The sequence below is a fragment of the Ctenocephalides felis genome, unplaced genomic scaffold (genome assembly GCF_003426905.1).
Source record: "Ctenocephalides felis isolate EL2017-DRISC unplaced genomic scaffold, ASM342690v1 CF-g0.4_SCAFFOLD_01886, whole genome shotgun sequence".
In the NCBI taxonomy this organism is placed as follows: domain Eukaryota; kingdom Metazoa; phylum Arthropoda; class Insecta; order Siphonaptera; family Pulicidae; genus Ctenocephalides; species Ctenocephalides felis.
In genome coordinates this window covers 137,440,541-137,467,394 of record NW_020538040.1, presented here as the reverse complement: position 1 = coordinate 137,467,394, position 26,854 = coordinate 137,440,541, and the positions used below count along the sequence as shown (strand labels likewise).

The window sequence follows — 26,854 nt, the reverse complement described above, 5'->3', positions numbered from 1 at the left end:
AACTCCGACGATAAGGTTTTACATAAATAAAAAGTACTTTATGAATTTGTTATAAGGACGTCCTAGGTTTCATTTAGTTGAAAGATTAAAATAGTTCATCTCATTTCGTAGAATTCTTGATTGTTTATTTATATGACAAAACCACTACCACAACAATGATGGTAGGTAGTATCTACCAAATAGCAATTTTTTTATAAAAAAAATCCTATAATTTCGTCACTTTAATTTCAAAGTAAAGTGATAATTTAATTTAATTTATAAAATTTTAGTTTTTATGAAAAAAAAATAGACAAAACATGGATTTATAAGTAACTGTATATGTATGTATATGCAATTGACCATAAACTTTAGATCAGTAGTTATACACGTAGTTAAATCATTTTCAGATGAGAATGTTCTAGCATTCATTTAGTAAAAAATCAAAATAAATCGAAACTAAATAGTTCATCTCAACGCATAGAATTCTAGAATGTTCATTTATATGACAATTCAAAATCTTTGTAAATATTCTTATAAAATGGAGAAGTGTTAATTTTTTGAAAAGAATGATTTTATTATCTATCTAATTGTCAATTTAGAAATTTAAAGTGATTATTTATTTTTATTTATTTAATTTAAGCTTTTACGGAATAAATGGAGAAAAAGCCAAAACTCATGGATTTTTATGGATTACCAGTGTTGATTGATGTAACGACTGACCACACTACAAAACATATATATATATATATATATATATATATATATATATATATATATATATATATATATATATATATATATATATATATATTAGGGTGGTCCTTAAAATGGTCATTTTCGAATTTCCTCGCTCCCAAGGGCTCAAATGGTTCCAAATAGATAAAAATAATTCTCTGAAAGTTTTAGCTCTTAATATTAACGTTTAGATAGAGCGCAATTCAATCAAACTTTGTATGGAAAGAGCATGGAAAAATTTTGAAAATTAAAAAAAAAAAGTTTTAGGTATAACTTAGCGACAAATGAATGAGTTTTATTCATTCATTTGTTCGCTAAATTACATCTAAAAAACATATTTAAAATTTTTGAAATTCTTTCCATGCTATTTTCATACAAAACTTTGATTGAATTGCGCTCTATCTAAACATTAATATTAAGAGCTAAAACTTTCAGACAATTATTTTTTATCTATTTGGAACCATTTTAGCACTTGGGAGCAAGGAAATTCGAAAATGATCATTTTAAGGACCACCCTAATATATATATATATATATATATATATATATATATATATATATATATATATTAGATTGATCTCATGTTAATATATGTATATTCTGTAGTGTGGTCAATCGTTACATCCATTAACAATGAAGTTTCATAAAAATCCATAAGTTTTGGCTAAATTTTCACCCTTTATTTCGTAAAAACTTATATATATGTACATATATGTGTGTGTATGTATATATGCACAATCACGTGTGAAAAATTTAATAGAACAAATAAAATCAAAAATAACTCACTGTCATTCGCGACCCTCAACGTTCACATAAACCCATCACTTTTAAAAAATCAATTCACAATAATCCACGTGACAACTGACAACTTCTATTAACACAATGATTGATTGTAAGTAGTAGTAGTTGAAACTCACCTAAAACTCGAGCAGGGATGTATAACCCAGTGTCCGGCGGCCTTCTGTCGTATGCGTTCCTTCATGAGTGCCTTCTTGGATCCGAATAGTTTCATGGCTAGTTTGTTATCGGTCGGCTGGAAGAGCGCTTGAAGTTGGTTCTTGAGAAAGCTCTGCTTGCCCGGCTCTCCTAGTCCAATGGAGGCGGCTACCGGCGTGGGCCCGGGCTCTTCCTTGGGCGTCCCGTAAAGCGAGACATCGTCCGCCGCCGCGCCCGTGCTGATACCAAAATGCACCTTTCCGCTAGAGCATTTTGCGTTCGCCGAATTCATGATGCCGTCGCCGAGCAGGGAGTCGGATATGAGCAAGGTCTCGTCGTCTAGCGCCGTCACCAGTGAGTCCGTGCAGGTGTTGGTGTTCTCGATGCTGATCTTTATGTTCTCATCCTTGTGCGAGGGCTGGTGCGATGCCGGATGAGACTGGATGCTGATCTCTTCGTGGGACTGAGCCGCGCCGCGCGGAGGTAGCGAGAACTGGATTGGCGATGCCACACGCCCGTTGGCCAAACGTAGACTGCGCCGTGTGAGTCTGGCACCGCCGTCATCGCGGTAATGTTCCCTGCGAATATGCAAAGGAGGGGGAACGGTTAACTTAATACACATCGGTACAGAAACAAATAGCAATAGAATAGCAACAGATACAAAACCTAATCGTTTACATGTGTCATGTGTCATGTGTCATGTATACTATTACTACTTATAGTTAGTTAGTATTTACTAAGGCGACTCGAATGCAAAAACGAAACCACGATGCACACTTTTAGGTTAAGGACGTTTTCTTCGGCGAAATTTTTGTTATCTAGTCAAAGCACGACGCATCTAAGATCTTGACACCTTTAGCCTTCAAAATTACCTTTTTTAAAAATAACTACTTGTGCATGGCATCGTGCTTTAAGACTGCAACTTTCCGTACCAAAAATTTAATTTTTTAGAAGAGCTTTAAAATTTTTTGAAAACTGAAAAGTTTTTGGATATTTTGAAATTACTGAAAAAATTGCCTTGAAAAGTGCAAATATTTTTAATATTTTGAAATTTTATGAAAAGTTTGAAATTTTTTCTAAGAAATCGTGCTTCGTGGCTGTTTTAGATAAACATTGGTACGAAACCCATAGGAACGTAAACAAAATTTATACTTATTATTAAAATCTCTATAAAATATCTGACAATTTGATGTAAATATATCTAATGATCATTTCTGACTCCCAAACGGCATTTTTTTCACTTTTTTTACTCGATCTTCGAAACCGCTAGACCTGCCTTTTCTCAGTTCTTCATTTCGTCAATACAAATAAAGTATTTTTTCAATCATTCAAACCGGTTGATCCGCGTTCTCGCAATCGTCGACAAAAAATTGTATCCGCATACACATATATACACACACACATACATCAATTTTTTCTAAATGTCAAAATGCTCAGAAACTTGTGAAATGTAAGGATATATAAAATAGATCATTCTTTCTTAAAAGTCACAAATAAATAAAAAATCACAAATGTTACAAATGAATAAAACTCTCGAAATGATAATAAACCTTTTATAAATGAAAGAGTATTGTCCCATGTTGTTGCTATATCAGGACATTTAAACTTTTTTAAATTATTAATATATTTAGTCACATTTAGTAATTTATATATTTAATCATTTTAGTCACAATCTACCCTTCGAGACGTGATGATCGAAATTATCGTTTTCCTTTAGTTTATTTTTTGAACTATATATTGTATATTCTTTTTCACTGACATGGTTGTTGTGAATTATTATTTCCCGTTATTATGTTTTTATTAATTTCCTGTAGGGTGAGCAATTACTATCGCAGATAAATCGAGAATAAAATTGCATGTCTTTACGTTTCAAGGGTTTCTGAATATTTTGGCATACCTTAGAAAAATGGATTTACGTATGTGGGTGTGGGTGTGGGTGTGTGGGTGTGTGTGTGCATATGTTTAGATACAATTTTTTGTCAATTAAAAAACTACTCCATTTGTATTGAAGATGTGCTGATTGATTTTTGGGAAAGGCAGATCCAGCTGTTCCGCAGATACGTTGCAAAAAGCGCTAAAATAACAAGTTTTTGAGAAAACTTGCACATCCGATTAGAATGATTAAAAAATATTTTATTCGTAATAATTGAGTAAATAATTGCTTGCATTTTTGTGAAGGGAAATTCAGCGGTTTCGAAGCTCCGGAGCAAAAAATGCAAATAATATCAGTTTTTGAGAGAACGGCGCATCCGATTAGAGTGATTCAAAAAGAATATTATTTGTGCGGACGGCGTTTGTTAACTTTAGTTCTTGTAGATAAATATAGATAAAGATCGTCGCCCAAATATAAGCACTTATGTTATATTAGATTTATAAAACACGATGATGAAATTTACTGTATTTATAATAAATATTTTAAACAATTGTTATTACTAATTGATAATTTTTTCTTGATCACCGTTTTTTTTTCAGGAATGTTTAATTACCGTACGCAAATTTCCAGCAATTTGCCGTGGCACAATGCCATGCAACCCTAGTTTATGTTTGTGTCTCAATAATTTTTGTAATCATACCGCTAAGAAAGAATCAAATTCAGACTCGAAAAGTATGGATCTATTAAAATTATTTTAGGGAACATATTTTAATTTAATTTTTATTTTTATTATATAGATGGTACTTATTTAAAAAATATTTTGTTTAATCATCTGATATATATATATATATATATATATATATATATATATATATATATATATCAAATTCAGAATCATACAATATATATATATATATATGTGTCTGTATGTGTACGATTGTGCGAATATTATCGATTTAAGATTTAGAACCACCAAGTGCTCATATATTATACAGATATGTCCAATTATGACCATAATAGATTTATTGTTTTTCCGCAGCGTTTCTTATGTAATTTTTCTTAACGCCTTTATAAGATCATGAGTTCATGTTATTATAATTTCAAAACAAAGACAACATTGTAATGATAATATTCTAGAAAATGAGAATACTAACACTTGAAAAATATGCCATTAATAATTGTTTAGTTTTAATTAGTTTTAAAAACATGGTTTTTGAGGTAATTTTATATTATGATATTAAAATGTAGTATTCTATTTTTAAAACGATAACATATAATGAAATACAACATTGTATATTGCCATTGAACACTATTCATAAATTGCTTTTAAAATGATTTATATATATTTTTGTTTGAAGATACCCTGATTATTTTTTATGTATGTGTAACATATGTTTTTTTACGTTTTTATGTACGTATATTAGAGTCTACTACATTTTCTGAGGAACTGATCAAAAGATCGATAAATTTCAGTAATTAACAACAAACATTCTATTCGTGCTGGAAATGTACAGACCCAGTTTTTTGGTACTAATAAATAACAACTAGTGGGCACGGCATTGTGCCTTAAGGCAAATTGCTGGAACTTCGTAATTTTCGTAGCTAACTATTGAAAGCTTTAAATTATTTAGATTTTTGAAAATGTAGAAATTTTTGAAGTAACTGACTTTTTTGAAAAATTTGATTTTTATTATATTTTAAATTTTTTTGAAAGTTTTTATTTTTTTCTCCAAAGAAATCGCGCTGCTCATATGTTTTAAGATAAATATCAAATCGCATAAGCGACGCGTCGCTGTCTATTAGTTAAACTAAACAAAATTTTTACTTGTTATTAAAATATCTATAAAATATATTATAATTTGGTAAACATATTTGGCATACGTATGCCAAACCAAACCTTAGAAAATATTTGGCTAATAATGATTTTTGACCGCAAAATAGCTTATTGAATTGAAACTTTTTGCAAATCTTCACGTTTTGAAGGCTTATGAACATTTTGGCATACCTTAGAAAAATTGATCTGTGTGTTTACGTATGTATGGATACAATTACAATACAATATACGGATCAACCGATTTGAGTGGTTAAAAAAAATTCTATTTCTCTTGATAAAAATTTCTCTTGATAAAAAAGGCAGGTCTAGCCGTTTCGGAGATACGGAGCTAAATATGCAAAAAATGGCAGTTTTTGAGAAAACTAAGCATCCGATTTGAATAATTCATATAACTTTCTACTTGTGTTGACGAAACGATTGCCTTTCGCAATTTTTTTTTTAATTTCCAAAAAATACTTTTTTTACTAAATTTTTTTCTTCAAATATTTTATTATGGTACGGGAAGTTCCAGTAGTTTGCCTCAAAGCACGATACCATACCCCACTAGTTTTACTTTTTTCATTGGATCTACGAAACCGTTAGACCTGACGTCCCAAAAATTTGACCAGTTTTTAAATTCAAAAACTAATTAGTCCGTGGCCCCATCAATACAAATCAAATACTATTTGAATTATTCAAATCGGTTGAACTATCGATGAAAAATTATATCCTCACGCATGCACATACAAACATACACATATACATCAATTTGTTCTAAGGTATGCCAAAATATTCAAAAGACATTGAAACCTAACCTTTGGCAAGTCTTAAATTATCAATTAGATATTAACTTCCCGTAGGGCAAGTTATAATAATCACAAAAAAATCAAAAATAATTTTTTTTATATATCTTTACGTTTCAAAGATTTCTGAACATTTTGGCATACCTTAGAAAAAATGGATGTATTTGTGTGTGCATGCGTGTGTTTGTGTTTGCGGATACAAATTTTCGTCGACGATTTCGAGAACACCGATCAACCGATTTGAATAATTCAAAAAACATTCGATTCGTATTGATAAGGAGACGTGCTGATCAGTTTTTTGCAAAGGCAGGTCTAGCCGTTCGCAAGATACGGGGCAAGAAGTGCCAAAAACGGTAACTGAGTTTTTAGAGAACGGAGGGTCCGATTTTAATAAGTCAAAAAACATTTTACTTATATTGACAAGATGAAGAACTGATTGAATTTTTAGGAAGGCAGGTCTAGGGGTAATAGACTCTCAATGAAAATAAGTTTAAAAAAATGCCATTTGGCGGTCAAAAATGTTCATTTGACATATGCACATCAAATTATTAGATATTTTAATAATGTGTACACATTTTGTGTAAATTATTGTAGGTTCTGTACCAAGATTTTCAAAAAATTCAAATTTTCGAAATTTTTTATTTTCTTTTTCGATTTTTCATTTTCAAAAAGAAAAATTAAAAATTTCAAAAAAATGAAAATTAAAAAAAACGATTTTCAAATTTTCCAAATACCCAAAAAAATTAGAGAAAACGATCTCAAAAAAAAAAATTTAAAAAATTCAGACTTTTAAAAAAATCAGAATTTTGAAATAAAACTAATTTAAAAAAAAGAACAAATTTCTTGTAAACATACACATAAGTTGTTTATAAAATACGCTCGTCGCACAATTTAATAAGCACTTATAAATTTACAGTATGAATTTATAATAAATAATCTATTTGAAACTATTCAAAATAATTATTGATTATTTTCATTCCTCGAATGTTTAATTGCGGTACGGGAAGTTCCAGTAATTTGCCTTAAAGCACGATGCCAAGCACCACTAGTATAATTCAAATCGCATAATAATAATAAATTGTAGTACGAGAGAAAGAATAATGTCCGTTAGTTCAAATAAAATTTTAAAGGTCAAAAGAAGGGTCAACTTTGCTTCTATGGTATTTTTAAGAACGAATACTCGTATATCGAACTTTTCATATTTTTTTTTCATATTTTCATTATATTGGTGTTGACCTTGCGTTTGTCGGTTTCCCAAGAAGCACCAGACCCACTAAAACCGAAATCGAACGTCGTATATATAGTCAAAATTCTGGCAGTATTTACAAGCGCGAGGTAAAACAATTCCTGTTGCGGTTGAATTTGATGAAGGTATCACGAGGAGTGCGTCTTCGCTAGGTTCTTGTTTTCGAATATGTTTTGGGATAATAAAAGCCATTCTATTTGTGATCGATGTATATGTTGTGAAACAATTTTTCAACTGCAGGCTATTCTCGTGAACTAGTGGTGTATGGCATCGTGCCTTAAGGCAAATTGCTGGAACTTCTTGTATCGGAATTAAATATTCGAGCAAAAAAAAATTAATAATCAATAAATATTTATCAATGATTAATAAAAATTGTTTTAAATATTTTCAAAGAGGTTATTTATTAACTTCACGTAGGGCAAGTTATAGTATTGGGCCGAAAATCAAAAATAAAATTTTTTGCGTATCTTCACGTTTCAGAGGTTTCTGAACAATTAGGCACACCTCAGAAAAAATGGATGTGTGTGTGTGTGTTCTGTGTGTCCGCATTTTTTCGTCCGCGTTTTCGGGCGCACGGATCAACTGATTTGAATGGTTCAAAAAACATTCGATTCCTATTGATAGGGAGATGTGCTGATTAGTTTTTGGCGAAGACAGGCTTAGCCGTTACGGAGATACGGAGCAAAAAGTGCAGGAATCAAGTTTTTGAGAGAACGGAGTATCCGATTTGAATGATCCAAAAAATATTCAATTTGTACTGATTGGGTGAAGTAGTGATGAGTTTTTGGCAAAGGCCGGACCAGCCATTTCGAAGATACAGAGCTAAATGTACAAAAAATGGCAGTTGACGAAAGAATTGCCTTTGGGCATTTTTTTATTTTAAAATTCAATTTTTTTATTTTCAAGAAAAAAAATTTTTTTTGTATATCATAAAATAATTCGGATTTTATTATAATAATTTTAATTCTGGCTAAAGTTCTAAAGCTCACTCATACTTTAAAAACATAATTTTAAATTTGCAAGGGTTGGCAAGAACTATGAAGGGAAATAGTAAGACAAAAAATGTCCCTCCCAACTAATTTTATAATATTGTTGACAAACATGCATACAATCCAATACAGTATATATATATATATATATATATATATATATATATTCAATAGATAAGTCCTGGATTTTTTCAATATATTGATTGTTTCTTTTCCGAACAGTAAATCCAATAATAAAAAACAATTTGTTTTTTGAAGATGTTTAATACGACGTTTCGGAACTAGGTACGTTCCATCATCAGGTTTATTCTGTCAAATACAATGTTTTTTAAAATACTGATTAACATTAATTAACAATGGTCAATACAGATTAATTAGAAAAAAATTTTGTTATAAAGGAATGGATTATGTACCGGATAGATAGTAATAAGACTTAACTAAAAAAGGTTTTATATAAAATTGAGAAGCAAAAATTATTTACCTGTAATAATTTATATATCCATATCACTAATATTTTTTTTTTTTTTTGTTAAAAACACTAGTGTTTTTAACAAAAAAATATTAGTGATATGGATATATAAATTATTACAGGTAAATAATTTTTGCTTCTCAATTTTATATAAAACCTTTTTTAGTTAAGTCTTATTACTATCTATCCGGTACATAATCCATTCCTTTATAACAAAATTTTTTTCTAATTAATATGTATTGACCATTGTTAATTAATGTTAATCAGTATTTTAAAAAACATTGTATTTGACAGAATATACATTTATAACAAAATTTTTTTCTAATTAATCTGTATTGACCATTGTTAATTAATGTTAATCAGTATTTTAAAAAACATTGTATTTGACAGAATAAACCTGATGATGGAACGTACCTAGTTCCGAAACGTCGTATTAAACATCTTCAAAAAACAAATTGTTTTTTATTATTGGATTTACTGTTCGGAAAAGAAACAATCATATATATATATATATATATATATAAAATTAAATTATAAAGTTGATAGATAAAATGTATATATACTTGTATACAAAGTCAAAAAATAAACAATAAAAAATAACTTTGCAACCGATATGAACTAGTTTTTTTGAATAATTTTCTGCTCTAATATATTAGTATTATTATTTCATCGCTGTTCTTTTTCTAGTGATATGAAATTTCCTTTTCAAGCTAACATACACACACAAAAATTTGAAATGCTAAAAGACAACAAGTTGAAAACAAAATTCGATGAATAATTAAAGATATTTATTATGATTGTTTCGATCTAAATATATATGTCAGATTTCAGCAGTTGATACCAAAAACACAAAACAGACATTTATAATGAAGCAGTGAAACACAAGTACAAATAAAACTCATAAATTTAATATATTATTATTAAAATTATGATTCAGATTCTATTACAAAATTATAAATGAATGGAATATAATTTTATAATAAATAGTAGATAGTACTGCCCTAGGGCAGGTCCGTTGTTAAACTTCAACTCATGGGGGAATAGTGTGAGATTTTCCCTATTATAATTTCACATCATAGTGCCTGAAATGGGTTATTTTCTATTGGAAACATATATTTGATCTTTATTTTCAAGTAAAAATGGACATCGCTACTGCACGATGTCAGGATGTGCAGAGCGGGGTTCTAACTTACGACCCCGTCCGCACAAGTCCTTTAACTTAACCATTACACCATAAAAATCCCATAATATGAAGCTATATTAAAATTGAAACAAGGTATTTTTAAATAAAATATTAAAAAGTGGTGTTTGAGAAAACAAAATCATTAATTGCCAAAATACTCCAACATTAAATTGAAAATGCCCACACTTTCGTTTTTAATCCAAATATTTTGTATAGAAAAAATTGCATTTTTAAAAGACATTTTGTAAAAAGTTGTATGAACTTTTTAAATTTGTTTAATAGTGACAATAAAAGATCTGACCATAATATACTTCAATATTCATACCTTAATTTCCTAAATTTAGTAAAAATCGATTGATACAAACGAACACTACAAGCTATGTTTTCTCAATTATAAAACAAAAATTCATCATTTTTATAAAATGTCAACATATTCAAAATTATGTAAAAGAGTATCTTATTATATCTTATTTGAATGTTAAAACATAAATTTTATACTAGTGCTTTTCAATTAATAATTTTTAAAATTGAAGTTAAGTGACTTTTGTGTCACAATTTTTATATATTTTTTGAAAATTTAGGTATATAATCAGTTTTCGGTATAAAGTTTTATAACTTTAAATCATCAGTTATCCAAGAATAGAATAGAGCGGAGCTCAAGGGTCCGCGGGTAAAAAGGTCCACCACCGATATCTCAAAAACAAGTAAAGTTAGGAATTTTACAACATTATTTGTAAGTAGATGGCAAAAGATGTATAATTCACATTGATTCTTACGATGTCGCTATCAAGAGATAGACGGTTATGTTCAAAAATCCTAAACAAAAGTACTTTCTTCTGTTGTTAGTTTTTTCGGTTGTGAGCACTGTTGCTCAGTTTACGAGACTTCAATATAATTTTTAAGTATACGTTATTTAATTGTTTCATGAGATGTATTGTTATTATCATTATTACTATTTATTTCTTAAAATCTCACAAATTATTTACTTAGTTTAATAATTGTAACTGACAGAATATTCGACTGAATGAAGGCTAGGATGTTGGATATGCCGAAACGCATATGGGTTTTAAATAAGTTCTAAAAACTTTCATACTATTTTTTTATTGATGCAATTCCCGATCTTCAAACTCATAATATATATATATATATATATATATATATATACTAGATGACCCGACAGACGTTGTTCTGTACCCACGTCTACAATTCGAAACCTCCAAAATTTTTAATATCCTAACGTATGCTTTATAATATTGTATTTAATGTATTACCTTTGTGATTCATTTATGGTCTCAACATAAAATATACGTTTTGAAAATTGCAGTCTTTTAAACAGTATAACAACTTGGATTTTTCCACCTAAAATAATTGCTTCAATAATGTTTCCTATAATTTTTACAATCTCATACCATATTTCAATTGATTTTTAGTAATTATAATAGCTTAATCACATTTTTCTTACTAATATCTTATTATACTATTCAATCTACGATCAACTAAGTAAATATTCCACATCCAATGTCAAAAAAATAAGTTTTTGACACAATGAAACTTCTAAATAAATTTTTGAATGGGTAAATTTTTTTGTATTCTGAAATAATTTAGTAGAATAAGGCAAAATATGACAAGTTAAAAAAAATAAAATCAGTCAAACTACATTATATAACTTTATCTTCCAGACATCTTCTATTATTTTAATTTTTTGAATATCTCAGGTACTTCTCGGCAATAATAATGTATAAATTACATTTTTCTTATTCATAATCATGAATATATTATATTCTAATAATGTCTAATTGTAAGCTCATTATTAACTTCCCGTAGGGTAGTTATAGTAATGAGCCAAAAATCGAAAATGAAAATTTTTGCATTTCTCCACGTTTTGAAGGATTCTGAACATTTTGGCATACCTAAGAAAAAATGGATGTGTGTGTGTGTGTGTTTTGTATATCCGCATTTTTAGTCCACGTTTTAGGCCGCACGGATCAACCGATTTAAATGGTTCAAAAAAATTCGATTCCTACTGATAGGCAGATGTGCTGATTAGTTTTTTGGCAAAGGCAGGTCCAGCCGTTACGGAGATACGAAGCAAAGAGTGCAGAAAATACAAATCGAGTTTTTGAAAGAAATTCAATTTGTCAATTTGAGAATTTCAATTTGTAATGATTTGGAAAAGAGGTGATTAGTTTTTAGCAAAGGCAGGTCCAGCCATTTCAAAGATACAGGGCTAAATGTGCCAAAAATGGCAATTTTTGAGAGAACTAAGCGTCGGATTTGAATTATTCAAAGAACTTTCTGCTTGTTTCAACAAATTGATTGCTTTTGGAAAAAGAAATTTTTGTTTGTAATTTCTTTTTCAAGGAAAAAAATATTTTGTATGTCGAAAATTATTAAGATTTTAATTTTAATTCTATTCTAATATACTATAAACAAATAATTTAAACTTTGCAATTCAGTTTATATAATTCTTATAAATATTAGACAATGTTACAATATTTATAAAAATCTATTTGAAAACATTTAATATTCCTCTAACATTTCGTTACGGTACGGGAAGTTCCAGCAATTTGCCTTAAGGCACGATGCCATACACCACTAGTTTAACCTAAATTCAAGTTTCAAGTGAAAAGACATTTCTGGCAGGTGACAGTTCTGTCAAAATGTTTTCAATGTTAAACAATGATATGTTGTTTTTTGCAATTTTTTTCATTTATCTCTACAATATTACTATATTTTTATAATCATTTAAATTCTAAAAATTTCTTTTGACAAACTTCAAGAAGATTTACCAGAATTTGAATAACCGTGTAGGAGGCGTTTCCATTCATACATCTGTACAGAAGAATTTTATATATTTATATAAAGTTATATATATAAATGTAAGTATGTGTATGCGTGTATGCATTATTCGTGTATGTATCTATATATATATAACATATTACGTATCATTTGATTCCTTTTCAATCACTCTGTATAAACAGTTCAATCATCAGGTCATATTAGCCCGTCTACTCTAATATTAACAAGATTACGCGCCCAACGTTACACGCTTGCCTCGAATCAATTATGCAAAAGTCTTACATCCGACGTTTTAGCGTTGAAAATAAATAAATAATATAGCAAATACAATATTCCCGTCATGATAATGAGAAAAAATGAAATCTTTTCCGAAACGTTTGGCGTCGTACGAGAACGTTTTGCAATTCAAATCGAGAGACGGATCCGTGGAGTTAAATGTCACGTACGAACGCGTGTCGGTTCATATATGATCGATGTGTGTCGAAACGATTCTTAACAAACTGTTAAGGACCGTCACACACAATACACAATCGCACGACGCGATTGACTTTTCGCATTTAAATAGATTCCGATGTTGTCATGACTATTGACAAGTTACTTACTGATGTTCGCCAATCTTCGCCGATCGCAGCATCACTTCTCGCTTTATTAACGGATCATCGATGAATTATTTATCACATATCTTCACGTTTTAAGGGTTTCTGAACATTTTGGCATACCTTAAAAAATTGATATATGTATGTGCGTGTGTGTGTATGTATGCATGTGTGTGTGTGTGTGTTTGGATTCAAATTTATATATATACATACGCACATCAACTTATCTGATATTTTATAATGGTTTTAGCAATAGAAATCGTACTAATGTTTATCTGTTAGACCACGACGCGGCGCTTCCGCGCTTTGATATTTCAAATTATGCAAATTTCCAAAACATTTCAAAGTATTGAAAAAAATCGAATTTTTCAAAAAAGTAAAAAAAAAAATATTCTCAAAAATCTATTTTTTTCGGCAACTTTCCGTACCATAATTAAACATTCGAGAAATGAAAATAATCAATAATTGTTTAGAATATTTTCAAAAAGATTATTAAATTCCCCAAGGAGAAAGTTAAAAATTAAAGCTTGTTATAAATATTATAATTTTCGGTACGGAAAGTTCTAGCAATTTGTCTTAAAGCACGACGCCATGCACCACTGGTTTTGATTTTCAACTTACAGTTCCTACTTAATATAGAGTTTTCAGTATCATTAAGCATTTGTAACTTACTGTAAGGTAAATTATAGTAATCGCAAAAAAAAATCGAAAATTATTGCATATTTTTACATTTAAAAGGTTTCTGAATGTATTGGCATAACTTAGAAAATATAGATGTATGTATGTGTGTGTTTTTGTGTATGTATGTGCGTATGTATATGCGTAGTATGTATGTATGTGCGGATACAATTTTTCGCCGGTGTTTCAGAGAGTACGGATCAACCGATTTGAAGGATCCTAAAAACATTCCATTTCTTTTGATAGCAAGACGTGCTGATTTTTTTTTTGCAAAGGCAGATCCAGCGGATTCGAAGATACAAGACAAAAAGTGCAAAAAATCGCAAGTCAGTTTTTGAGAGAAAGAAGCGTCCAAAGTAAATGATTCAAAAATAATTTTAGTTTATTCGCGGAAAGCAACGTTGATCATATTTTAGAGAAGGAAAAAAATAACATTCTAAGTCATGATCATTAGACTAAATTAAATTTCGGAAATACAGAGCTAAATGTGCAAAAGAATGGCAGTTTTTGAGAGAGCTGAGCATCCGATTTGAATGATTTAAAAAACTTTCTGTTTGCGTTGACGAAATGCTTGCTTTTGAATAAAGAACAAAAAATATTTCAGAATTCAATTTATTGTTTTAATTTCCCATAACATGCTTTTTAATATCCAATTTTAATTTTAAGGATTTTAATTTTAATTTTAGCTAAAGTTCTAGAGCTCATTTACGTACTTCAAATAAATAATTTTAACTGTACAATTCAGTTATATAATTCTTATAAATATTAGAGAATGTCCATCATTTTAAATCCGATTGATTAAGTATTGCTTATTATCTTTTCATGTAAACTTACATAAACGTCATCGTCCAATTTATAAGCTCTTATATTTTGTCTATAAAATAAGAATAATGAAAGTTACAGTATTTATAATCTATTTCGAAACATGTAATATTTCTCGAATATTATATTACGGTAGAGAAAATTCCAGCAATATGCCTTAAGGCACGATGCCATACACCACTAGATAAAAAATTTCAATAATAGTGAAAGATAATAAATAGTAAAAGTAATAGTAAAAGATCTTTGTATATTTTATTCTCTATTTATATATTTAGTGTAAATCTTTCGTCCAATTTGTATATCTACAGATGATGACATAAAATTAAACAAACACACATACATGTATATATATATATATATATATATCCATATAGTATATGTATCAATGCACATTCATTCGCCAATCGATCAATTAATTTAATGACCCTATAACAATTTTATTTCGAAAACATCCAAATCGCTAACCAAGCAATGTCTTGTAGTTTTTATTTATGAATTTAAACGTTTAAGTGATTTTAAATTCTTGCTAAAAATAATCGAGAAAATGAGCCGATAGTATTCATTACTCGCTCCTTTGAAGCCAACGTTCATTCGGTGAAAAAAGTTACAACGCCGAATTATTTTTATCTTCAAAGAAGGAAATCATAATAAACAATGGATTTAATAGTCGTTATTTATTAAGGTAATACGCATATGATAAAACACATATATATATATATATATATATATATATATATATGGTAGGGCGGGGCACAAAGGCCTAATTTGTTTTTGAACAATTATATGGCGAAAGCTAAACCAGATATATCACAACAAATAATACCTATACAAACAAGCAACTATCTGACCATACTCAGTAAAAGTCCCAGTTAAAATAATTGAAATGAGGTCTTTTTTGGGAAATTGTTAATCTTCCCCTCTTTTTTTTCTCATATATTACATTTACACATTATTAAGATAAAATGTGTAACAATATTTATAAACATTGTTAGGGAATCTTGCGGAATAAACTCATATATTTTAATTATAAATTGTAATTCAACCTATTCAATGAAATACATGATCAGTTATTTCATTGTAGAAATGTGTGTCCTGGTTCTTTTTACTTAATGGAAGGGGTAAATTAAGACGGCCAGGGGGCAAACAGGCCAATGTCTTATTTTTTATTTTAAAGGAAATTTATGAAATAATAGTTACATTGTTCAACCGGTGTAAAATATAAATTTCATAGGCACATTTTTTCCACAGATAACCTTTATCTAGTATTCCGTCAGAGATATTGATCAGGAGAGTTGAAATAATTATTTATTTAATTTATCTCTTGTAAAATTGCTTTTTTTAAACTTAATTTACTTTTCATTCACTATTTTTTATTAATTACACTTTGTCAGACTAAAGGTTCAGTTGGTCCTTTTTACCCCATTCACGTGTTGGCTTCTATAAAAGTTATATATGAAAACTGAATCTAAGTTAATATTACCAATATATCTTATAAAACAAATAATTAACATATACTTGAGAATTATATTAAAGACTCGTAAATTAAACTTTGGGCACATCCAAAAAAACTAATGAATGAAAGTACTTTTGTTATAGATTTTCAAACATTGCCGCTTGTTTCTCCACAGTAACGTCGTAAAAATTAAGGTGATGAATGGTTATACACTTTTTTCCCTTGTTTGTTGATGTAAACAGTTCATACTTGCTTTCGAAATATGGGCAGTGGACCTTTTTACCCTTGAACCTTTGAGCCCTGCTCTACCCTATATATATACATAGACGTCCTGTACACACGTATATAATTTAAGTTCCAAATTTTTTACTATCATATCCTATACTTTTTAATATTCTATTTAATGTCCTTCCATTTATTGTCTCACCATAAGATATATACGTATCGAAAAATGCAGTTTTTTTTATCAGTATAAGAAATTCAGAAAGAATAAATATAGTATCTACGGTTAAAGAAGAATATCACATTTGTTATTTCCAACCAATATGATTGCTTCAATAATTTATATAATATATAATAGTCTATAATTTTTATACTCGCGTACCCTATATTAGTTGCTATTTAGCAATAATTGCTAAGCAATTACAATTTCTAAATCACATTTTTCTAACCAATAATTCAATAAACATCATTAATTTAGTCAAAATCTTAGGTGAATTAATTTGTGAAACCTAGTTCATATGGCACTGTTCAATCTAAGATCACGAACTTGCTATATATTTCATATCTAATGCCAATCAAAAGAATTTTCCCTCGACAAATTCTAAAAAGATTTATTAAAATCCGAATAACCGGTTAGGAGAAGTATCAATTCATACATCATTACAGAAAAATATATATATATATATATATATATATATATATGTGTGTGTGTGTGTGTGTGTTTGTATAGATATATACGAGTTATATATACGTTATGATGATATTTAACTTTGCGATAGAGGAATGATTTCAGTTCCTGTTCACACAAGAGTTCCGTGTATTTGCACCAAAGCGTCAAGTAGGCTCGAAAGTCACGACATGTGCCAGTAGAGGGACATAACGACCATCCGGCGGAATAACATCCGACTGTCCGGCCTAAGTACACTCCGGCTTCCGGGGACCGGTATTCGGCCGAAACGCTGTCCGCTGCATTAGTTAATAAGTCAACCCTCATATTACGCGGTACTCCGGAAACGCTATTTCTATATTACGCGTATCTGAAATTGCGACAGCACAACTACAACGCGGCACTCTTATAGCACGGTTTTTGTTCAACAGTTTTGGCGTAATCTATAAATAACTTTAGTAACTAGCTGATAGTTTTATAATGAAAAATTTCTAGTGAAAAAATGACTAGTCTTGTATGGCATCGTGCCTCAAGGCATATTGTGGAACTTCCCGTACCGTAATGAAATATTCGAGAAATATTAAATGTTTTCAAATAGATTATTTTATGTACTGTAATATGTAACTTTCATTATTTATATATGTTTATATATAAATAATGTTATATTATATATGTACTTGTATATGTAACTTTCATTACTTGTATTTTATAGACAAAATATAAAAGCTTACGAATTGCACTATGGCGTTTATATAAATTTACAGAAAATAAATAAACAAAATTTATTCAATCGGAATTAAAATGAAGGACATTGTCTAATATTTATAAGAATTATATAAACTAAATTGCGAAGTCAAAATTATTTATTTGAAGTAAAAAAGTGAGCTTTAGAACTTTAGGTATAATTAAAATTAAAATCCGAATTATTTTTGATACTCAAAAAATATATATTTTTGAGATTAAATTTTGAAATGAAAAAAAAAATTCTTGTCCCAAAATGGCTAGACCTGCCATTACTAAAAAATAATCAGCACATCTCCTTATCAATAAGAATCGAATTTTTTGAACCATTCAAATCCGTGCGCTCAAAAACGCGAACAAAAGATTGTATCCATACCTAAATACATACACACACACATCAATTATTTCGGAAGTATGATAAAATGTTTAGAATCTTACGAAACTGGAAGACATGCAAAAATTTTCAATTTCGATTTTTGAACAATTATAATAACTTACTTACAGGAACTTAAATATCAATAATAAAATTATCAATTTATCAATGTTGAGAAAATTTGCCAACTTATGACGAAGCTTGTCACATTTTAATATGCACATTTTCATTAAAAAGGCCTCTCAAAGTCGAATTTATAGTTCAACAAAAAGTTTTGATTCTTGAAACTTGGAGACTATGGTCCCAGAACTATTGTTTCTAGCAATATAGATCTAAAGTTTAAATAAACATAATTAATAAATATCAACCACAATAATTGATATTTCACAAATTCACAATAGCTCTAGGTTGCACTTGAAGGTCATATTTTCCAAACAATACATAATTTTTTTTCTATTTTTTTTTTCAGATTTGCTATAGTCAATACTATCATCCCGGCTTGACCTTGAGTTCTGGGACACTCTGATATATTCACAGTTTATTGTTTTAAATAATTCAACAAAAAGTTTCAATATTTTTCTTATTCGTTATTTTGTTGTAATTATCAGGATTACAATTACTGAATAATGACATATCAAGTGCCTAAACGTATAAATTGAAATTTTTTGGTGATAATTCTATGAATTGTTTGCAATGCATAGTAAATATGTTTCAACTATTATCAACAATCAAGATGTATGTTTACCTATATTATTGGACTTGACTAAATAAAATAGTTTTATGTAAAAAAAACTAGTTGGAGTTTACGACATAAACATATGTATCTGCAATGATTTATTTCAGTTTGTAATATCTAAAAATACAACTAAATTTCAACCCATTATTATAAGTCTTTTGCTGCATTATCAAAAATTTGTTAAAGTTGAATAGTACTTTTGTTTAGTGATAATATTCATTATTGTGTCTAATCCTTTTTAGTAAACTATTATATCTACATAAACGCGATTCAAGCATCTTAACGACGCAAAAGCTTTCGTAATTAAAATAATTATGTCCTTAATATAGAGTTGCGCCTCGCACAATTTGCGAAAAGCGCAATAGCACTGCAGTTAAATCTTCATTTATCAAAAACTTTATTTATGTTCATTAGTTAGGGAAAAAGTATTCATACGGAAGTTACTTTGAAAACATTATTATAGAGGCCGACAGGCATACACATAGAAAGAGAAGAGATAGGCCAGGATAAAAAAAAAGAAAGAGAGAGTTGAAGGCAGTGAAAATCAGAGAGCAAGGTATACAAAGTTAGAGGTGTAAGAAGGGAACAGAATGAGGCCAAAGCAGAGAAAGTAAGATAGACAATATAGAGAAAGAGGGAGTCCAGAGAAAATGAGAGAAGCAAGGTAGAAAAGAGGTGTCTGAAAAAGCGAGAGGTCCGAGACAGAGAAAGAAAGAAGCAATGATAGGAAAAGTGAGGAAGAAAACGCTGAGAAAAGTAGAGGGCAAGGCAGAGAAAAGCAAATGGGCAAAACAGGGAGAAAATGAGGCCAAAGTAGTATATGTGAGGAAAGATAGAAGAAAAGTACAGGCAAAGAAAGTATCATAAGCAATATAAAAAAGAGGAGGTCCAAGTCAAAGAAAGTAAAAAGGGCAAGACAAAAAACAGATGGTTCGACAAATAAAGCGAGAAGAACAGAACCGAAAAAATGAGACGCCAAGGTAGAGAAAGTGAGAAAAACAAGACAAAAAAGAGAGGTCGAGGCATGGTCATTAAAAAAAACGAGACAGAAAGAAAAAAACGCCAAAACGCAAATAATTTAGGATATCAAGGCAGAAAAAGAAAAAGGACCACTTCAAACCAACAAAAAAAAGAAAGAAGGACAAAGGCCAAAAAAATATATTTTTACACATATCTGTAAAAAGCACTAAATTTTTGTGAAAATACTTTGTGAAAACTAAATGTCTAAACCAGAAAATCCAAAACATGCTAATATAAGGTCAAAGCGGCTAAGCAGATTTCAAAAATTTAAAAGTCATTTATCTCCATAAAGATTCGTTTTGATTAATTTTGCAACGATCGGCCAAACTGTATCATTATTATTAGCAAACAAAGTGCAATTTTTTTTGTCTAGGTTCTCGCGGATATCTAGGTTCAAACCTAACCGATTTGAAAAATGCTAAAACTGTTTGAAAGCTATAGTTGGGAATCGTGGTGATTAGTTTTTCGTAAAGATCAGCCGACTAGTATCTCTGTAATAGTTTATTTTTTTACTATAATGTTGAAACTTTCTTTGATGGTCATACTAAATGGAAACATACTAAAATATTATGGCCATACAAAAAGCCCTTGCATTTTAAAAATTTATCAAAATTTGAGATTTATCAAAGATGAGCAGTGAGCACCCGTTTCTTTATAATTATCAGAAAAGTGCAAAAAGCTTTTACGTTTTTGTAAAAAAAAAACTGAAATGACTTTAAAAATTCAAAAACTACGACAAATGTCATTTCGGAATCGTGCTGATTAGTTTTTTTTGTGTCATTTGGGAATCGTGCTTTTCGTAACTGATTGCTAAAAGAATTTTTTTTTGCAATTTTAATAAAACGTCTTAATGAGCATATATATCTTAAAGTTATCATTTGGCAAACTTAGCACAAAATTGAAAAATTCGCACATCACGACGCTCTATAGCAACTCGGTTTATTCATAAATCACTCCTAAATTAATTTATTGATTTCTTATTGATTAACTCGATTAGTTGCTCATGCAAAACTAGCCTATTTATTAGATTATATATGTATATATCTTTATATTATTAGATTGATTTTATATAATCTGTATCTTTATATTTAAAATTTTAAAATCTATTAGCATCGTCTGATTATATTTATTTTCATATACAAGTGTTATTACGTTTGTGGGGTGGTCGCACATATAAAAATTAATACACCACAATTGTACTATATGAGAATATAATATTTATTTACTAATAATATATACAATGTTTTCAGCTCACTATCCTGTAGTCGGATTTCCTTACTTGTTTGCCCATGTGTTTCATGACCAGTAGACCAAAAAAGAGATCGAGTAAGGTACCTGTGTCCTTTATATACCTGGAGCCTGACCCCCCCCACATATTATGGTGTCTAATAGTGTAGAGACTAGTGTACCTCTTTGCTACTATTTTGCAATAGTAGGAGAGCTGATGTTTCCGCACGTTGTATTATCTGTTGTAAGCCTTGGGTCTATCATCTACCATACCTTATACCACCAGATATCATTAATTTCATTTACAAATGAATATTTTACCACAAAATTATTCTTCACTTATTAACTTATTATATATATATATATATATATATATATATATATATATATATATATAGTATTGACGCAATAAGTTACAGATTTTAGAATCCAGCTTTTAAGCTATATTTTCCTCTTAAGCCTATATCTATTTAAATAAGAATTTTTTTTATTGAAGAAGTTTAATCAGCTATTTATATATTTTTATAGTAATATTAAAAATAGAGCTTTTTATCATTAAATAAGTATTATCCTTCATATACATTGTAACAATTTAATACATTAAATATTATTATTGCCTATATAGCTTCTCAACATATTGCTATGTATTTGAATAGTTTTTTAATCAAATTTCAGTATTATTATTGTCAACAGAAATTTCCATCATTTTTGTTGTATTAAAGTCAATTTATACATTTTTAACTAATTTTACAACATAAGGTTCGTATCATATATACTCGTACTATAGTTTTCTTCAAGATAAAATTTTTTCGACACAATATTCACAATTATTTCAGTATCTTAAAAATTAAAAAAAAAATGATAGTTTAAACAACATGGATTATTTTATTATCAACAGTAATTTCGTTGCGTTCGAAATAGTAAGCATATCAAGCGGATTAAAATAACACACATTATTATTTAGAATAATAAAATTAAAAAAGATAAAATTAAATCACATTTTTATAAAAAAAAAAAAATAAGATTCTGATAACCCTCTCATCAAAAGTAATACTAAATGGGGAGTAGACTCCTTCAGAATATTCAGATAAGGTCCTAGCATATTCCGATTTGCATACCACCACGCAATCTAAGAACTAAATGAAGAGTAGATTCCTTTTGTATGTTATAGTCTGACAATGTTCTTTTGTCTTCTAATTGCTTACCAGCAAAGATTAAACGCTGCTTATCTAGTGTAATCTGGAGGTATTCTCTAGTTTGAATTTTTGCTTTTACACTCTCGATGGTATCAGAGGGGGCAACATCTAAGGTTATGGTTCTGCCAGTCAGAGTGTCGACAAAGATTTGCATACCTCCACGAAGACGTAGTACCAAATGAAGTGTTGTCTGCTTTTGAATATTATAATCTGATAATGTTCGGCCATCTTCTAATTGTTTGCCGGCAAAAATTAGACGTTGCTGGTCGGGTGGAATATCTTCTTTTTCTTGGATTTTACCTTTAACATTCTCAATAGTATCTGATGGTTCAATTTCCAGTGTGATTGTTTTACCAGTCACAGTTTTAACAAAAATGTGCATACCACCACGCAGTCTAAGCACCAAGTGAAGTGTAGAATCCTTTTGGATATTACAGTCCGATAAAGTTCTGCCATCTTCTAATTGCTTACCAGCTAAAATCAAACTTTGCTGGTCTGGTGGAATTCCCTCTTTATCTTGGATTTTAGCTTTAACATTTTCAATTGCGTCTGATGATTCTACCTCCAAAGTGATGGTTTTCCCTGTGAGAGTTCTTACAAAAATTTGCATTTTAAATTATTTTCTACCCCCAAATTTAAAATCAAGATGTTTTTATAATTAGGATGAAATAAATTTTGACTTTTTGTTGTTTTTGTTTAATAGAAAATTGTTTTAACAAGTGTCTGTCAATTTAATATTTTACGGTCACTTTGATTAGTCACTTCAATTTAGTTTATGATTGCTTGCCCCAAGTCCTTTAGTCGAAAAAACTCATTTATAATAATTTTTCTTTTAATTTATTGTGTTTTCACACTTGTCGTAATTCCAAAGAAAAAAGTTAAAATAAATAGTACGCGTAAGACTGTTAGTCCAGTCATTTGGTCGTTTTGCCGGTACAGTACTCCGGGAATTCTGAAAATTGGTAATCTTATAGATTTCGAGGTGCTCTTTACGAAAATCAACTTTGCCACCTCAAATTTGAACGGCAAGTTGCAGCCATATTAAAAAAATGGCGTCAAAAAACAGCTTTTTTAAAATATCTCCTTTCTGGCTCATTCTACGATAAAAGTATCTATGTACGAATTAAACTAGAGAAAATTTCCTACAATTCTTCAGAAAATCGTTTTTTTGTGAAATTGATAGTTTGAGAGTACGGCCGCCACAAAGTGTTTGCTGCTCTCGCCGTAGTATCAAATCTGTCCATATATGACAGCACTTTGAACTTGACCACATTCCTTCTAATAAATAAATATTTTCAATGTTAAATTAGGCGAATAAGATCTAGAAATAAAATAATTCAAATATTTTTTTGTTTTTTTGCTGATTTTTTAATGCTTCAAGCTACTTGAAGCTATAAGATGCTACTCAAGTTATAAGTATACTTATAGCTACTTTGCCATTGAAGTGTTAAAAATTTAGCATAAAAAACGAAAAATATTTGAATTATTTTATTTCTAGATCTTATTCGCTTAATTTAACATGGAAAATATTAATTATTAGAGAGAATGTGGTCAAGTTCGAAGTGCTGTCATATATGGAGAGATTTGATACTACGGCGAGAGCAGCAAAGACTTTGAGGCGGCCGTACTCTCAAACTATCAATTTTACAAAAAAACGGTTTTCTAAGGAATTGTAGGAAATTTTGTCTAGTTTAATTCGTACATAGATACTTTTATCGCAGAATCAGCCAGAAAGGAGATATTTTAAAAAAGCTGTTGTTTGACGCCATTTTTCTAATATGGCGGCAACTTGCCGTTCAAATTTGAGGTGGCAAAGTTGATTTTCGTAAAGAGCACCTCGAAATCTATAAGATTACCAATTTTCAGAATTCCCGGAGTACTGTACCGGCAACAGGCTTTTTTTGCACCAAATGACTGGACTATGTTTATAGTACTAAATAATAATGTACGCGGCTAGGAAAGCTAGAAGTCGAGAAAAATAAAAATAGTGCCATAAGAAAAACAAATCTAGGAAATCAAGATTCCAAATCTTTTTTGAATAACCATACTACATAAAAACTAGTTGGTATTGGTATTTTGCCTTGAGGCAAGTTACATGAACTTCCCGATATGTGCAAATAATCGACTTAATCAATAAAAAATAAATTAATTTATGAGCGAATAAAAGTAGTTCGAGTGTATTTATTGCATATAATTGAAAACGAACGAACACGTTAACTCGGAGTATTTTCTAAAAGCAAGTTTTCAAAAATCAATAATTTTTATAATTAAGCCAGTTTTTTGTAGGACTTTAATTGTTTAGCATGTTCATTAAGACCAAGTACTCTATCGTTATACCAAGTAAATCGTCTAATTTTAATTTTAACAAATGTCTAAAAATCTACTCATTTTCTCAAACTTTGATGAATTTTTAAAATTAAACTACTTACGCCTAGTGTTAGAACGAAATATCGAGTACTGAGTAAATACCGATACTTTGCGGTCGATAGTGAGTACTTTTGGTATCGATTTTTTAGCTCGATCTATTTGCCAATATCGATCTTTTTCGTCGATAGTACTCAAAAAGAATCGACAGCGTAATCTATGAACACCACTCATCGACCAACTATGAACACCACTCATTTTGCGAAATGCAATGCAATAGTCTCTATAGGTGGTCACAACTGTTCAAAGAAGTGTTAAAAATGATCCCGAAGGGTGTCATTAGTCTCAGAATTTATTGCTCAAAAACCCAAATTGAATATGACCACACTAATAAATAAAGATGTTTATTTATTACTCTTAATGTAAAATGAAACGGCTTTTTAAAGTACCAAAATGTTTTGTAAAAACATATTCAACAATCGAAGTATGATTATTTCAAATAATAATACTCATCCATTTCAATATATTAGTATTGTTTGCGCCGCACCTGTGTAGGTTGTCGGACCTGTAAAAGGTTTGTTTTTCTACTCGGACAATACGTTTCAAATTTAGGCAATCGGGCAATTCTGACTCAAAAAAAGGCCGATGCAGGCAATAGTTTTTGGCATTCAAATCAATTCATTCCGCGCCTTTCATTCGTTCAGTTACTTTCAGTTCCTTACAGTGTTCGAGTTGATTTATTCCGTGGTTTTCATTCATTTTGGTTTAATTCATTCATTCAGTTACTTGCAATCAATACATTCAGTTCCTTTCAGTGTTTGTTATCAGTTCAATATTATCAGTGGATTAAATTTCTATTGTGTGTCAAGTCAACAGTTATTTTTATTTGTCAGTGTATTCGAATTTCTTTTCAACCTATCCAACCGACTACGCTGATGTTTCCAGATCCAACCAAATAGCTGCCGCGGCTTGGACTTCCAAAACAGATAACATTTTCATACAATATTAATTAGTGTTCATTTTTGTTTTTCATTTATATAAAATTTATATAGAATATATTTTAGTTTATTATTGATTACGGATTAAGAAGAACTTTATTTTTAATTTATATTTGTTTACCATTGGTTTTTGTTTTCTGAATACATTTAATTTTTTTATTTTTCCTCGAAGTATAAAATACTTCGAAAGGGGTTGAGAAACCCCCCAACATCAACAAGTATTTTGCGTAGAAAAGAATCGAAATATAAAAATCGATAAAATTATTTATATAAAAATATTCAACAATTATAAAATATTATTTTACTTAAAAATATTAAAAATATTATTGTACTTAAAAATACTTAAAAAGTATTGCTTTTTGAATATAGTATCAGACTATTATATTGTTTTAATTAAAATTACTCAACTATTATAACTTGTCTTTTTTTTGAAAAGTTATAGAATTTGAAATTAGTATTGAAAAATTACTGTTAAAATTTTACAATATTGAAAATGATTCTGATTTAACACACCAGATACAAGCAATAGAATTCATTCTAATATTGTGATATAATATTTAATTAGTTTTAGATCTTTGTTGCACTTATGTTTGATTTTTATGAAAAGTACTCAAAATTCGATATTGAGTACTATGGATACTTTCGCCACGATATTTTTTTGGCATCGACATTTTGATTACAAGTAGATACTTTTTAAAGTACTCAATATCGATCTTTTGCCTCGATACTTCTAACACTATTTACGCCTCGTAAGGGCGTAATATTTCAGTAAGTTCTATAAAACCATCATATATATCGCTAAAAAAAGTTTCATGAAAATCGGCCTAAATATTTTTTTCAACATTTAATTACAAGAAAACGGCTCGTAGATTTTCACCTAAAACTAATCAGTATCATTCCCAACTAATATCTTACGAACAGTTTTTGATTTCTTAAA

General features: G+C 29.3%; 2 protein-coding genes across 2 annotated transcripts in view; both read right to left on the bottom strand.

Moving 5' to 3' along the window:
• The window catches only part of LOC113375976 (potassium/sodium hyperpolarization-activated cyclic nucleotide-gated channel 2-like), a 149,551-nt gene that overhangs the window by 71,252 nt on the left and 51,445 nt on the right, over positions 1 to 26,854 (bottom strand). Inside the window, exon 2 of the mRNA XM_026615914.1 lies at positions 1,631 to 2,227. Within this exon, the coding sequence (XP_026471699.1) occupies positions 1,631 to 2,227 (597 nt within the window). The remainder of the gene's footprint in view (positions 1 to 1,630; positions 2,228 to 26,854) is intronic.
• Positions 22,455 to 23,165, bottom strand: LOC113378255 (polyubiquitin-B). Its single transcript, XM_026618783.1, has one exon. It carries the CDS (start codon positions 23,163 to 23,165, stop codon positions 22,455 to 22,457), a length of 711 nt encoding a protein of 236 aa, XP_026474568.1.